This window comes from Poeciliopsis prolifica, unplaced genomic scaffold, assembly GCF_027474105.1.
Source record: "Poeciliopsis prolifica strain line A6 unplaced genomic scaffold, Auburn_PproV2 SCAFFOLD019, whole genome shotgun sequence".
NCBI lineage: Eukaryota > Metazoa > Chordata > Actinopteri > Cyprinodontiformes > Poeciliidae > Poeciliopsis > Poeciliopsis prolifica.
This window is the reverse complement of record NW_026562394.1, coordinates 7,092,576-7,108,207: the sequence shown is the minus strand read 5'-3', so window position 1 is coordinate 7,108,207 and position 15,632 is coordinate 7,092,576. Positions and strand designations below refer to the sequence as shown.

Below are 15,632 nucleotides of genomic sequence, written 5' to 3'. Positions count from 1 at the left end.
CAATTACTATTGTAATTTCTTGCCCCTCAAACTTCTGATGCTCCATAATAGTTGAAATTAATGAAAGGAAAAGAAAAATCATATACATCGGTCTGTGCAAAATTCTAAATGAATCAAAATATGTTACATGTCTGATTCGTTTCTAGTAGCCTCATATTTATGTAGATGTATAGAATAAAGATCTTGAAAATTCCGTCCCTAAGTATGAGTGTTTTCACAGATAATGACTTCAGTGCTAATATCTTCCTGTCAGATTCGATAAGGCTCGTCATTCTTGTCCCACTGTGTGAGTAACGTGTGCTGAGCAGACATTGGCCTGGATCCACAGACCAGTTTAATAGGATAGGTAGGCATTAGCAATTAGACGCTCCCACCATCCAGGTTTGCCAAATCCAGTGTGCCAAATCCACTGCGTGGCACACAGGAAGGCGTCCGGCGGTCAGCGGAGAACTGGACTTTTTCGCGACGTTTTGTTGGAGACCAATAAGGTGAACTTTGGGGCATTCACGTTTGTTTATTTGCGGTGACACCACTGGAGATGTCGAAATGAAAAAAAAAAAAAAACGTTTTTAATCTCCCAGAATCTGGAGCCAATTTTTCTAGATGTTTTTTTTTTTTTTGCATTTTTAGTTCAGCTCAGTTGTCATATTTCAGTTTTATTGAAATTCAGTGGTCATCTTCACCTTGAGACTTTTAACTCTAAACTCTTCTCTCGCCTCCCAGACAAAGCACATCATCGTCTCCCGTTGGCTCGTCGCTCTCCTTCCCCTTCTCCCCCGGTGAGACTCGGGTCCCCCCGAACCGCGCGCTGCAACCATGGTGGTCATGAAGATGAAGTTCCCCTTTCAAAAAAGGGTGAAGCTGGCACAGGGACTGTGGCTCCTGTCCTGGTGTGCCACGTTTGCAGGGGCCACGACCTTTACCCTGGGGTGCCTCCTGAAAACGGAGCTGCGCAGGAGAGCGGAGGTATTTGTTGTGATGTCCTGTTTAGCATTATTACTAGCTGACATCATAACATTTCATTTGGAACTATTGTGTAGCTTATGTTTGTCCTTATTATAAATTTAATCTATGAAATCACAGCTGTAACTTCTGGTGTGATGCAAAAATAACGGGTGTTTTGGACATTTGTATATTTTTTTTTTTTAAGTTTTAGGATACTATTGCTGATGCAAAGTATCAAAACATTTGTCAATCATCATGGACTTTGGGAATCTATTTGTAATTTGACAAATTGGTCAATAAAACACAAAACATTGTTTATTCTGAGTCAGCAAAGGTTTACAGACCTTTGACCCACTTTGGATCCTGACTAATCATTTCTTAAATCAGCCTCTCGGTCAAACTAATCCCTTATTCTGAAGGCTGTCAACTTTTCCTTAAATAATTTAGTGTGCTTTTATTTGATCTTATTTAAACATATTTTTCTTGAATCAACTAGAACATGTACTTTTACATAGTATTTTGCACTGAAGTGCAAAGTAAAGAAAGAAAATGTTGACTATGTTACAAGTACTACTGGTCATTTTGGGATGTTCTGGTAAGTTTTATGGTCTGATGGGTCAAAGACTGAGCTGTTTGGCCACGATGGCATGAAGAAGGTTTGGACAAATCAAGGTGAGACTGTAAAACATTGGACTTCACAGTGAAGTCAGGTTTGGTGGTGGTAGCATCATGCTGTTAATATAGTGGCTCAAAATCTTGTGTCTTAATCAGAATAAATAAAGTATCTTATCACAATAAGAAAGTACCTTTAGCATAAAGCAGGAAGATATAGTTTACAATTATTTTTATACAAATGTTCATTTTAAACAGTCATTATTCTTCCACTCATGTTTAACAACTACAGCAAGCATATTTAAATCAATGTTGTCCTCAAAGCTCACAAGGCTGAAAGCAAAAATAGATTTTTACTTAACATCTTCAAAAAATTTTCAGAAAACACAAAAGAAAGCTGTTGCAAGCAGAAACAAAGGAGTCTGAATATTCTTCTCTCATTTAACAGCAAAAATCCCTGTTGCTTTTTGTAGCACCACCCAGTGGTAAACTGATGTTTCTCTAGGAAAGCCCTTTCTGCACTGGTGCAGAGCACATCAGTACGTTTACGGTCACAATACAATAGTTATAATCTCACTTCAATGTTTTAAAAAAGCTTTAAAAAAAAAGAAAGGTTATGTGTACAGATAATTTAAAAAAAACAGTGAAGGCAGTTTGCAATGTTTCAAATGAATATGACTTCAGTAAATCAGAAATGAACTGCCTCAATAGAACAGTTCAGAGTTTGAAATTTCATCACATGGATCAGAGTAATTTGGGCATGAAAAGTTTGCGATTTGTGAGTGCTTCGATCATTGATGAGAAGGTCTGCCACTGAAAAGAAAAAAACTCATCGTTTTCTTGTCAGTATTATAGCAGGGCAAAGCAAGCCAAGGCAACTTCTTTCTATACAGCATCTTTCAACGAGAGATAACTCAAAGTACTTATATAAAAAGGTTAAGAACAACACGCATCAAGAAAAACACATTAAAATTAAACTGCTGTAAAAATAAAATAAAGTAAAAAAAAGAGAGACAACAAAGTTGCAGGCATTGGATTCGTATTGTAATGCAGCATCTCTTTGTGGATACATGGAACAAGATGTTCTGTCTATCTGTGCTACCCTTAAATCTAGCACTGATAGTCAGAACATCAGTTTTTAACACATAGTTTTTTTTTTTATTAATGAGCGCACATAAATCTATGATGTAATATTCACAGTCAAAGAATATTAACATATTGAATTCACGTTTTCTACATTTTGCATGTCCGACTTTTAGGTAATGGCTAACACGGATATTCATATCGTGCCCAACACCCTCATGATTGTTGGTCTGGCGTCTTTGGGCATCAACTACTTTGCCTCAAAGATCTGTCAGGACGCCTTGGACGCCGGCCGATTCCCTCGCTGGAAGAACTTCCTGAAGCCCTACTTCGCTGTCTCGTGCTTCTTCACCGTCCTCATGCTGCTGGCCATCATCATGAGCTGTGCCATGAAGGGCAGCTTGGAGTCTTCACTGAAAGCCGGCCTGAGGAACGGCATCCGCTTCTACAAGGACACAGACACCCCAGGCCGTTGCTTCCAGAAGCAGAACATCGACCGCTTGCAGATGGAGTTCCAGTGCTGCGGGAACAATGACTTCAGGGACTGGTTTGAGATCCAGTGGATCAGCAATCGCTACCTTGACTTCAGCTCCACGGAAGTGAAAAAGTAAGTAGATGCGACCAAAAGAGCTCCCCATGAAGACGTATCCATAGAGAACTCTTTCTGAGGCGGTCGTGTCTTACGTCTTTCCGTAGCCGCATCAAGAGCAACGTAGACGGACGCTACCTGGTGGATGGAGTCCCGTTCAGCTGCTGCAACCCCAGCTCTCCGCGACCATGCATCCAGTATCGCCTAACCAACAACTCAGCTCACTACAACTACGACTACCAAACCGAGGAGCTCAATATCTACCTTAGAGGCTGCAGAGAGGCCTTGGTCAACTACTACATGGGTTTGATGAACACCATTGGAGCTGGAGTGTTGTCCATCTTCCTCCTACAGGTAAACATGGAAAAATTTAAAGTTGACTCCTGCTAATTTCAAACTGGTGTCTAGTGTTTGTCTGATGCCAAAGGTCAATGATTTGCCACTGACCTTTGGCTTTCTGTTCGTTGGTAAATAAGAAACAATAAGTGCGTTATTGCAGCAGCTTGTGTTGATGTGCATATTGCCAGCCTCTCATTCCTTCCTCTGTTTCTTTCCCCGCCAAAGGGCTCCGTACTGGTGAGCTTGCGCTTCCTGCAGACCGCCATGGAAGCAGTGGCGGGGAAGGAGAACACGGAGATCGAGACCGAAGGGTACTTGCTGGAGAAAGGAGTGAAGGAGACCGTCATGGAGTACCTCGATCCTGTGCTCACATTCCTGCTGCTCAAAAATAAGGTGGAAGAAGGGACGGCCGGAGAGACGACCACTGCGCCCGCCTAAACCGCACACCCTCTATAGACATGTAAATAATTTTTACAGAGATCATTATTTATTTCAACATAAAAAAGGGCAATTCAAACAAAGAAATTTCTATGAATCTCACAAGATTGGAAAGTGTTTTTGTTTTTTTGTTTTTTTTTGTCGGTTGGACGATGCCGGATGTGGTTATTCAAAATGGTCTTTAAATTAAGGTCTACCCAGGGACCTTCAGTACAAATAAAAGAAGCGCAAAAGTCACAGTAAAAATAAAAAAAACCTCAAAGAATTTTCTAGGAACATCCATTGTCAAAATAAAGTACCATTTTTTAAAATTCCTTTCTATTTTTTCCTGTTGCGAGCTGTGCATGACTGGTAACCCGTCGTTGTTGTACTGTATTTGTTTGTTGCTTTTGAAAGTGATCTACCATTTGCATTCTTACGGCCAAAAGCAATAAAGCAGTATTTGATGAGGCAGTGTACACAAATGATTTTTGTGGACTTATGAAAAGAGAGATGTAAAGCTGACAGTAGAGAGACATGAGGCGCAATGCTCCGCTGCGTAACAGGACTATGACGTAATTTAACAGATGACTTATTAAAGTTTGAAGTTACTAAATGCCTTATGGCGTGGCGTCCCTTTTCCTTTTGTTTCTAACGTAACGTGCGAGTATCGCGATACATTTCTCTTCATGGCTGGTCCTCCAGCCTGCATCTCTGCCCTTGCATCACCTCTCTCACCAAGGAATAGGATTAAGAAGATCGATTAAGCGGTGTCAGTAATTCAGTTAAAGCCATCAAGTGTGTCCTCTGTCCTGACACCTTTGTTAAAGCTGCTAAACCCATTTGCAGCTGTAATCCCCAAGCTGCTGAACTCTGCATTTACCTGTGTCAGGTGGATGGAACAAGCAAAGGGAACTGTGCATGTATTTAAATGCTAAAAATGTAAACAATTCTGTGGCGTACAGTTAGACAAACATTTTAAGAGTCTGTTCTTTGAACATGGATCTTATTTTCTGAAGTTTGTTTTTCAGTCTGTGGGAATGTTTTGGCTGCAACACCTACTACTATGAGTAGTAAAATACAAATAATATCCCATCCATCCATTTTCTAACACCCTAGTAGAGTCGGCAGGGATGCCGGTGCCTACCTCCAGTTAGCTTTTCAGCCAAGAGACGGGGTACACAAATAATATGAATTAGTATTATTATTGACTGCTCAGTGGTGGGGTTGTTAACACCTTTGTCTTGCTTAAAGAAGGTCCTAGTTTTGAATCCAGTGCATGCATGCTCTCCCTGACATATGTGGGTTTGCTCAGAGTATGACACATACCGGGTCACTGTTTTCTCAGAATATAAAAAGTTACATCGATGTTGGGTTATTTAAATGGCGCATGTATGATCCTTTGTCCTGTGTTTCTCTGCTTTGTCCTGTGATGGACAAAGCAGGACAGTGCAACATTAAGCTGTCCAGGATGCCTCTTAGCCATTATCCTCTGCAAATTGCCTGTTTTTTTCTCAAACATGCAAAAACTGCTGTTGTTCAACCGGTTGTTTCTACAACAACAACAACAACAATAATATTAATAATAATAATAATAATAATAATAATAATAATAATAATAATAATAATAATAATAATAATAATAATAATAATAATAATAATAATACATTTTATTTATTTATTTTGTCTCTATTGTGTTTTCAGGGGTTTATTTTTCTCGTAATCTCTCTTTTGTGGAAGGATGAACAGATTTGCTTGGATTAAAAAAAAAATCTCCTTGATGGATTACAGTGACGATGACGTGCCCATTACGTAAGGTGACGACTGCGCCCACTTTAACTTTCAACTTGTTTTCGGGATTAAATCTTTTTGGCCTCGCTATAAACATATCGCTCATTTAGACAAAAGGGAAAGTTTAAACCCCCATAGAGGTAGATATTTGCCACCAGTCACTTCAGTAAGGTATTTGTATTGAAAAGTTTCCCCGTCCTGCTGAGGTTAAGAGCTTTTGGCATCAACCGCAACGCGCCACGACGAGGAACCGGTCAAAAGAATCGAATCGTTCAGCTACCGCACGCACCCTGCCCGGAAAGCTAATTTCGGGCGCTTGGCTAACCCTTCCTCGCCAGAGAAGCATTACAGGAACGAACTGTTTGTTGACTCATGTATTTAGCAGTTTGTGTTACATTGTCAGAATTCTGTCCCAGGAAAACGCAGCGAGTGAAGGTGAATTTACCATAATACAGGTAGGTGAGCGGAACATCTGTTTATTTCTACAGACTGAAGGGAAGAACACTGAAAGTTAGCTGACGAGCCACAGATAAGTGTTCAAATTGGCAAAGTAGCTCCTGAATAACTTAACATAACTTAACATAACATGCTAAAGTAAAAGCGGGACCCGTCGCTCCAGGATGGGGGTCTTTAAATAGCCATAGCCACTTGTTTTGTGTCTGAGCTAGCGTTAGCTAACGGTAATTTGATTTGGCGATGATGGATTTTTCCCTCGAGACCTTCATCCGTTAGGCTGTCATTCCTGTTGGACCGGGGCTGGGAATCAACTAACGTCCTGAAGGCTTTTAGACGGCTTCCCCTTTCTGTCTGTGAAGGCATTAGACGTTTAAGAAACTTGCCAAACACAAATTTGCTTGAGTTAAAAAAAAGAAAACAAAACCCAAAACAAACAGAGAGAAAAACAGAAGAAGAATGTAAAGTTTGGGCCATCAGTCGCCCAGTACGTTGGATTATTCCCAGTAAGGATCCTTTAAAGCGACACACTGACTGCCAGTAAGGACAGTTGCTTTGCTTTGCCATACGTGTTAAATAATAGCTATTTACACCCATCAGTCAATTCAAGAATAGACCAAACAAAACGTCCTTTCCCAATCTACACTCTCCAGCTCCTAAAAGGAGGAATATGTCAATAATACTTTTGAACAGGTTCTCCTACCTGAGCTGTGAATGTTCCCAGCTCCTCCAGAGTCACAATGTGCCTCATAGCTACTTCTCTTATTAATTCTGTCTTTCTTTCTGTAGTTTAAGTTTGTATGGTAGGTTTGCAGTTTTGTTGTATTCTTTATGATTAGCAGTTTGTGTTACATTATGTGAGGTGTCCTTCCACCTCACATATATGTATAACATTTTGTTAATATTTCACAATCAATTAAGATATGCTTTTGATCATAATCCCAATAAGAAAAAGGGTTTTAACAATTCTTTCATGTTTTATGCAATATCTGCATAGATTATTTACAACAAAAAGTCACCAATGGTACAAAAGTTTTAGAGATAATTTCAAGTTCTGCTTTGTTTTTTCCCATTTCTTCTTTCTTTTTACGGGTTCACTCAATTAGTTTTATTCACAAAGTTTTTTGTAGGTAACTCATTTTATACTAAATACTAAAATAGACATTTTCATTTAAACTTCGTGGTTTTCAAATGAACATTTTTTGTTTTTTCTGTGCATTCACAAGTAAAATACGATAGTTTAGAAATGCACAAGGAAAGTCATAATTTCTGTTAAGGACATGTGGAACAACGGAGCGGTTTGTTCTTTGTTTCTATGGACTCTTCCACTTCGTTGCACATGCTGCAGTGTAAATGTTCTAACTGCTCTGAAGTTTTGGCGTTTGTGTTGCAGATACAAGATGGAGGGTGACAACTGCAGTTTTCCTCCAGATCTGTCTGATGATCATTCGCAAAGAGGAAGTGTGGCTTCTTCCGCAACGCTTTCCCGTGGTATGGTGCAATTGAATCAAAAACGGAGGAATGAATTAACTCCCTCCTCGATTTATTTATTTATTTATTTTTTACCTCAAAGTCTATTTAGATTATTAAAAATAGAAAAGCCTGTATTGTGATGCTGTAAACAACTTTTTTGCGTGTGTCCCACAGCTCAGGACGTGCTCGTGTATTTGTTTGGTGAGAGTGCGGTCCACTTAACCGTGGAAGGGCTCGGCAGCGTCTCTGTGCAGGAGTTGGGCCGTAGCGTTCGTGAAGCCCTGCAGATCCCAGAATCCGCACCGGATGCTTTCGCCTTTTGGCTCTGCTCGCCATTGCTTGGTAAGAACACCATTTTTTTTTTTTTTATTGATTTGGACATCCTTTCATCTTTTAATAAGTTCAAGAAACAGCTAATTGAATTGCCTTTTCTTTTATGCCTTATTCTGCAGAGCTGCAGCTGAAGGCGAGGCATCAGCCGTACAAACTGTGCAGGCAGTGGCAGGATCTGCTGTATCGATTCACTGAGGCGTCAGAAGACGACATTTCACAAGGTGGGAACTTGAATGGGATTAGCACAAAGGGTCTTCTTTGGAGTAAACTAATGGCCTGGGGCTGTTTAACACTGAGATCACCTGGCATTTTTTCCACACACACTCTGGCTTCACAGGTAAAACATGCTAATTAGGTTAATGTGTAAGAATAACATAGCTGAGCATCAACTTTCATGGCTCTTTGACTGCATGACAGGATTGACTGTATGCTGTGGACTAGAGCTGAAACAATTTTTTGTGAAGAATCAGTTATTGAAACAATCGTCAACTAATTTAGTAATGGATTAATCGTTAACTGGAGTATGCAGCCAAAACAAGCTATTTGCTAAAAGAAGAACACACTCAGAGCAGTAATTGAGTAAGTGTTCAAAAAAAAAATTAAATCAATTTTGCATTTAAGATTAAAGTAAAAAAAACATTGTCTGTACACATGTTCTTCCCAGAATTCCTCAAGTATCTTCTTTTGCTAACCATTTATCATTCAATCAATCCAAAACATAGTCAGCATATTAGCTCTCGATTATATTGATGGTAAGTCGAGCAGGAATGACTAAGCTTTTCAAATGTTGTTGGAAATATTTTTTTCGCTGCAGAAGAATTGTTTGCTAGAAACCATCAAGAGTACAATAAAGGAATGTTTTTTTTTTTAAATTTCAGCCAATAAAATTTTCATTTGTCTATTTCCATTTTTAATGTATTTCTAGTGTTTTGTAAAAAAAGGCTTTATTTTTTAAATAAATCTGCAGACTGCCAATTTTTCATCTGGTTAATCATCAGAATAATCAACCACTAAAGTAATTATTAATAGTTGCAGGCCTTCTGTGGACAGAGTAAATCATGGCTACAAATAGGTGTCATAAAGTAAACATAAAGTTGTTTCTCAAAGTTTAGTTTAACAAGAGTTTATATGCAGTATTTTTGCAGCTGAGGGCCAGTTTATGTAAAAACCTCAACAAGATAGAAAAAAAAGCTATCAAATATTGTGCTTTTTCACATTAAAGTTTAGCTGTAATAGAATTTAGAGACTTGTTTTGTCTTGCAAACAATTATTTTCCCACTGTAATAATCCTTGTGGAATTAAAGTAGTTCTTACAAAGGTGCACAATGGACAGATTTTTAGAGTCTTATGCTCAAAGTTTTACACCAGAAAACTCATCTTTCACAAACAGGCCACACGTCACAGCAGACTTTTGCTGAATTGCTACTCGTCTCTAAACGGCTGTGAGGTGTGAGCCGGTGACGCAGTTTGCTGTTTGTTTTTTCTTTTTTTGTGGTTATTAACAATCAAAGTGGAAAAGCTCACGTTTTAACTCCAAGTCACAGAAAAAGGGAACGGCTAAAAACACCACCAAGGATTTCAAGGGCAGTATTTAATTGCATTGAAAGCTTTTTATTTTATTTTATTTTTTTTATTTTTCCCTTTTTGTGTAGGAAGTACTGCCCACACTCGAGGGTTGTCAGCCTGGACTGAGTGGGTTGAGTTGTCTGTAGCCTCAGTGCTCTGAATCGAGAAACTCTTGTTAAGTGTTAAACTAAATTACCTAAAATCCAGTAAACACTGACACATCATTATTTCCTGCTTTTCTTTCTTTCTTTTTTTCTCCTCAGATGAACCATATCTACAGTACAGGCGCAACGTGTTTTATCCAAAATCTAAAGAGCTGCAGGTACTGCAAAGCCTTCATTGTGATTCATTATGACTGACTAATTTGCACGAATCTCTTTAGCTCATCGTCGCTTTAGAAAACACTAATTGTGTCTCTCCTACTCCACAGATTAAAGATGAGACGGTGTTGAGACTTCTCTACGAGGAGGCCAAGAGCAACATCCTCTCTGGCCGATACCCCTGCGACCCGGAGCACTGGGCGGGGCTTGGCGCCTTGTCCCTCGCTCTTGAAGAGGGGCCTGGTCTCGACAGCCAGCAGATCACGACTAAAATCAGGTAAGCGAGTGAGTTGATCTGTCGGTTTATGTTTAAGAAGCTGCTGCTGTGCGGAATCTGATCAGATGAATGTGCCACAGAATCATTTCTAAAAGGTGAATCAGTCAAACATGCAGTTCGTCTCTTTTTTGGGTCGTCATGCCAAGGGAAGCCTTACCAACATTCCCACAGTTTAAGTGGGAGTGCACCGATCAGGGTTTTACCGGCCAATGCCAATTTTCTTTCAGGTCTGATTCCAATTTTCCTTTCAAAATGCCACCAAAACCTACTAATGTTTATATACGTTATTGCTCAGACATTGTTTTGTCATGATATTGATTTACTATCAATATCTGAAATGTATCATTATAACAATGAATCAAAAAAAACAATTTTATGATAAATGATAAACGTCACGTCACTAATTCAAACTTCTGTAAGAGGGGAGAACTCGCAACACCATTTACAAGCACATGATGTTATTTGTTGTGTTGTGCTTCAGTTTTATGTTTCTCATCCACGGTGGAGCCGAACGTGTTAAGACAAATACAGAAAATATGTGGTATTTGCTGTATTCGCTGTAAATACTCCTGGTATTTACAGCAAATACCAAGAGTATTTGCTGTAAAATAATTTGAATATATCTTTGACAACGCAAGAGCAAATAATCCCTTTTTTTGCAGTAAAACAAAACATTAAAAAATGAAACGGGAATGTGTTTGTTCTTGTCGGATTCAACTGTGAATTATCACACAGGGATAAAATCTAATTTCACCTTTGCCCTCCGCTGCGCGCAGGGAAAAGAAGCTGCCTTCCTTCGTTCCGGCTCACGTTGCCATGGGCAGCGGAGGGTTCTTCTCCACTCTGCGGGGGAAATCGAGCCGCCAGGCAGAGCTGGAGCAGAAGCTCTCCGAGGAGTACGGAAAGATCAGCAAATCCACTGGAAGCTCTCCGGAGCCTCAGCAGCTCCTGCACCAGTACCTCAGCATGTGTCACACTCTGCCTTACTATGGGTAGGAACCGTTGTATTAGCCACTTTTTGTTTTGTTTGTTTTCACGCTTTGACACCAAATCCACCATCAGGTCCGCCTTTTTCTGCGGGGAGATTGACAAACCAGTTCAAGGCATCCTCCAGCGGGGAAAACGTAAAGCTGTCAGTGTTGGCATCTGCCTGGACGGAGTTTATGTAATGGATGTGAAGGAGAAGGTGAATTTCTTTGCCTTTTTGGGTTTTTTTTGGTGGGGGACGAATATTTCTAACAGTCCTAACTTTGTGCACAGTTGGAGAGTTATTAGCCGTTTACTTCTTCTCATGAAAAGTTGTCCTCTTGCCGATCACGTCTCGTTGCAGCACGTCCTGCTCGGGCTGCGTTTCAGCGAGCTTTCGTGGGACCACAGTCGCCCCGAAGAGGAGGGGGACTCGCACATCCTGTGGCTGGAGTTTGACGGGGAGGAAGACGGCACTCCCGTCAACAAACTGCTGAAGATTTACTCAAAACAAGTAAGAAAACAGGAAAATATGGCAAAATGATTAAATGATCTTTGATGAAATACTCACATCCCTTGGATTCCTCGAGATTTTGTCCCTGTAATGTTTCCTATTCTGATTTTGTCGTTGAAGAAGTTGACTTAGTTAACTTGATTTTAAAAGTAACTGTTAGATTACAAGTTACATTATTAGTTGACAACAACCCCTCACCGCCTCAACATAAAAATACCAATCAGAGTGAATCAACTGTATTTAAAAGCAGCATTTCCACTACTACATCCTGTTCAACCAATTTCTTCTCTCTACGACTTACTGGTTTTGCACCAAATTCTAACTTTGGAAAATAAAAATCTGGTTTTTCTGAATAAAATGACAAAAAATATCAGCTAATCTGATTACTGAACTGGAAATAGTAACCTGTTGAATTACTCGTAACTGGAAAAAAAGAGGTAAGTAACCTGACGCCGCTGGTGATAATCAGAAAATAATGCATAAAAATAGAAGCCAACATGGTTTCAAGTGTAGTGTGCTTTTCTATTCAGACCCCTTTGCTATGATGCCCTTAGTAAACATTTGAAGTGTTGTGAATACATTTGAAAGGCTGCATTTTCAGTTTTTCCTGCAGAGGGTGATGAGTGCAGTGGTCTTACATCATCAAAAGCTGTGATTGGAAAAAAAGCTGTTTGGGCACCAGATGGCAAAGGGGCATTACATAACATCGGAAGCAGTAAATTATAATCACACTCGGGTCCAATCCGACGATGCCAGTATGAGCGCTATGTGCCTCTGCTTCCCCGTTTCAGATAAAATGGAGATTAAAGCTGGTGTGTATTGTGCAGAGAAGAAAAGGTGACAAAATAATCTCTTTATTTTTTTTCCTAGGCTGAATTAATGAGCGGCTTTATCGAGTTCTGCGTGGAGCTGATGTCGACGTCAGAGGGGGGCGCCGCCAACGAGCCGGGCGTTCCTCAGGAGCCCACCGGACAGGAAGCCAGCACCAGGAACGGCCGCGGAGGGCGCCGCGGGATGCTGCAAAGGCAGGGCAGCGTCGTGTGCAGCCGGGTCCACTCCCTCAACACTATCAGCTACGTGGATAACGGTGAGTTCTCGAAATAAATCCGAAATAAAAGCAAGAGGGAGCATTTCTAGGTTCCATTGTTTTGTGTTTCAGGCAAAGAAATCAAACGCTTAAAGCCAAAAAGAGCCGCGTCCTTCTTCACTCGACAAGCCACGGTGCCCACCTACTCCGCTGTGAACACTGAGAGCCTGGAGCAGGGTTAAACCTCTCTGCCTCCGTCTCCTCAACGACCAAACCTGGACGTTTTTACACTGAGATGTAAAAGTGAAAAATTAGACTTCCTTTTTTTCCTTTTTTTTTTATTCAGCTAGTCTCTGAGCAAACCAAGGACCAAGTTAGAGGTATCTATGTGTGGGTGTATTTATCGTTTTAAAGTGGTCTATAGTATGAGAGTACATTAATGTGAAAACTAAGATCTTTCTAAAATCCGAACCTGCAAAGATTGAACTGAACTTTCCGGACGGCAGACGGCCTTACACTCCCATCAAACACTCTTCGGCGGAGATGAACCTCAGAGAAATCCGCTCAGCGTAAACTATTTCTTCAAACATGCCACACCTCAAAGGAGCATTAACCACCACAGTACCTCTTTCTTTCTTTAAGCTTCCTGTTAAGATTATTGCAGCTTCCCCTCAGTCAGCATGACCAACACTTTTAGGGGGGAGTAGCTTAAGGGTGCGAAGGCATTATTCTGCTTTTTTTTTTCTTTCAAACTACTGGTGCCTTGTTCTCTCGATTGACGGTGAAGCCAAGTTGGAGAAGCACTGGTAGAAACATAAAGGGTTCACTGTTATGGCAGCACATTTGCTGTGCTGTGGAAGTTTCTTGTGAGTACATTTTCTATTTCTTTTCATTTGAGGATTTTTATATTCATCCTTTTTTTTTTGTGAAAGCAACAACTAAATATAAGTGAGAGTTAAAGATTAAAGTTAGGAACAGAGATTTGAATCATAAATTAATAATGAACTTATAGATACCAATGTTATTCCGTTATGGTGCCTTACAAAAGCATTTATACCAATTTGACACAAACTTCATTGTACTTTTAACATGTTGCCAACAGACCAGCACAAAGTACCGCATAATTGTCAAACAAAACCACCTTTTGGTTCAATTGTGAATCTTTTTCTGTGTGTTTGTATAAACAGTAGAAGAAGATTTTTTTATTTTTTTTTTTGCTGAGACTTTCTTGCAAAATGTTGTAAGCTCAGCCAGCCTGGACAAAAACTACAGGTTCCTGATTCAGCATGATGCTGCCATCGCCATGCAACACCAAGTGAATGTTGTGTGCAGTATTAGATTTAGATTCACTTCACAATTATGCACTACTTTTCTGTCACATAAAATCTTATTAAAATACACCACTGTTTGTTAAATGTAAAAAAAAAAAAAAACAGGTCGATGCTTTTGCAAGGAACTTTCTAGTTGGAGGTAAAATTTGAAGGTAATCTTTTAATTTTCCACCCTACGTACCGCTGACACTAAATAAATGCTCACATTTATTAATTATTTCATGTTATTTATTCAATGAGTTTAAATTTACCCTGTTTAAGCGAACTAATGGTAAAGTTTTGTTGAAGAAGAGAGAAAGCAATATCGATGTGTAGTAGAACATTTTCAACTTTCACAAAGACGGATTTCCACTTGTCTTCTCGAGGCGTCGGGTTTCAATGAGGTGGTAAAATTCAAAAACAGCATCTTATGGCAAATCTGACTGTACTGTATACATTTTATTCTCCACGTTTCACCAAACCTACCTACCTACTCCTCAATTTATCTGAGTTTCAGACCGATGCAGCCGCCTCAAGTCTGAATTGTGCGTTTCAAATTTTACACTGAAAGAAGCCTAATATATCTAACACTGCCTTCCACCCGAACGTCTGCTGTCGCTTGATAAGTGACAGCCTCACACGTTCTTTCTCCTCTCTTTATGCAAGCTCAAGAATGTTTTTTTGTTTTGTTTTTGAGCCTCAGATTGTATCTCCGCGACCGTCTGTAACCGCTAGCAGTCCTGTCACATTGTTGGTAACACACTCTATGCATGACTCGTAGAATTGTCATTCCGACAGCCTCCGCCTAATGTAATGTTGCACTAATACTAACATAATCTTTATACAAATGTTTCCATCAACTGACTTTTGAACTTTTATGATTGAATATATTTACTTCCATCTTCTTATGTTTGTGTTTGTATACAGTAATGAAGAATTAGGTCTAATCAAATGCTGTCTCTTTAAGCAGTCGCTCTGAAGAAGCAGAAGTGCCTTTTTTAAAAAAACATGTTGATATCAGAATCCCTGTTTCCACACTTTGAAATCGGGAACTAAAATGATTTGTATGTATTTTACCTTTCCTACTGATGTCTTGTATGCAGTCAGTTCTGCTGTCTTTTTAATGTAAAATAAAGCAAGATGCATTAATTAAAAAAAACAAAAGTGTGCTTACTACACACCTAAAAACTGTACTGTATACTGAAGCCATATTCATTTTAACCAGCATGATGCACTGTTACAACTTTAATCTTAAAACCATCTGTAGTTTTATTTTCCATCTGAACTAAAACAGGCTCACCATTTCTATCATTACACATTTGCTGATTGTTGAAATGAAATGTTCTGTTGTAAAATACTTGTTTGGTATGTATGAAGTAATATAAAAGACTGTGGTTCCTTTCCATGTACTCTTGTAGATATTCTGTGAAGTGCACCTTTGTTTATTCTGATTCCAAAACCTACTATAAAGACAAAATGATACGGCAGGAGAGGAGCTTTTCTTCTGTTTGTTGTGAGTGACAAAGAAGAAATCATCCATCCATACTCTTAGTCGAAAATCTTTCTAGTTGGAAAAATAAATGTCAAGACTTCCAAGTGAGAAAATTTCAGATTTTT

The 15,632-nt window shown here is 39.5% G+C and overlaps 2 protein-coding genes across 2 annotated transcripts; both read left to right on the top strand.

Annotated features, from left to right (window-relative positions):
* The first annotated feature begins 343 nt into the window (after positions 1 to 343).
* rom1a (retinal outer segment membrane protein 1a) lies at positions 344 to 4,608 on the top strand. The gene is made up of 5 exons (XM_055043393.1): positions 344 to 488; positions 724 to 966; positions 2,817 to 3,247; positions 3,337 to 3,583; positions 3,794 to 4,608. Exons 2-5 carry the CDS (start codon positions 817 to 819, stop codon positions 4,004 to 4,006), a joined length of 1,041 nt encoding a protein of 346 aa, XP_054899368.1. The 5' UTR covers positions 344 to 488; positions 724 to 816; the 3' UTR covers positions 4,007 to 4,608.
* Positions 4,609 to 6,077: 1,469 nt separating this feature from the next.
* frmd8 (FERM domain containing 8) lies at positions 6,078 to 15,424 on the top strand. The gene is made up of 11 exons (XM_055043893.1): positions 6,078 to 6,231; positions 7,623 to 7,720; positions 7,877 to 8,044; positions 8,155 to 8,256; positions 9,865 to 9,923; positions 10,032 to 10,198; positions 10,975 to 11,190; positions 11,261 to 11,384; positions 11,529 to 11,678; positions 12,549 to 12,765; positions 12,838 to 15,424. The coding sequence occupies exons 2-11, from the start codon at positions 7,630 to 7,632 to the stop codon at positions 12,945 to 12,947; spliced, it is 1,404 nt and encodes a 467-aa protein (XP_054899868.1). The 5' UTR covers positions 6,078 to 6,231; positions 7,623 to 7,629; the 3' UTR covers positions 12,948 to 15,424.
* Positions 15,425 to 15,632: the final 208 nt, after the last annotated feature.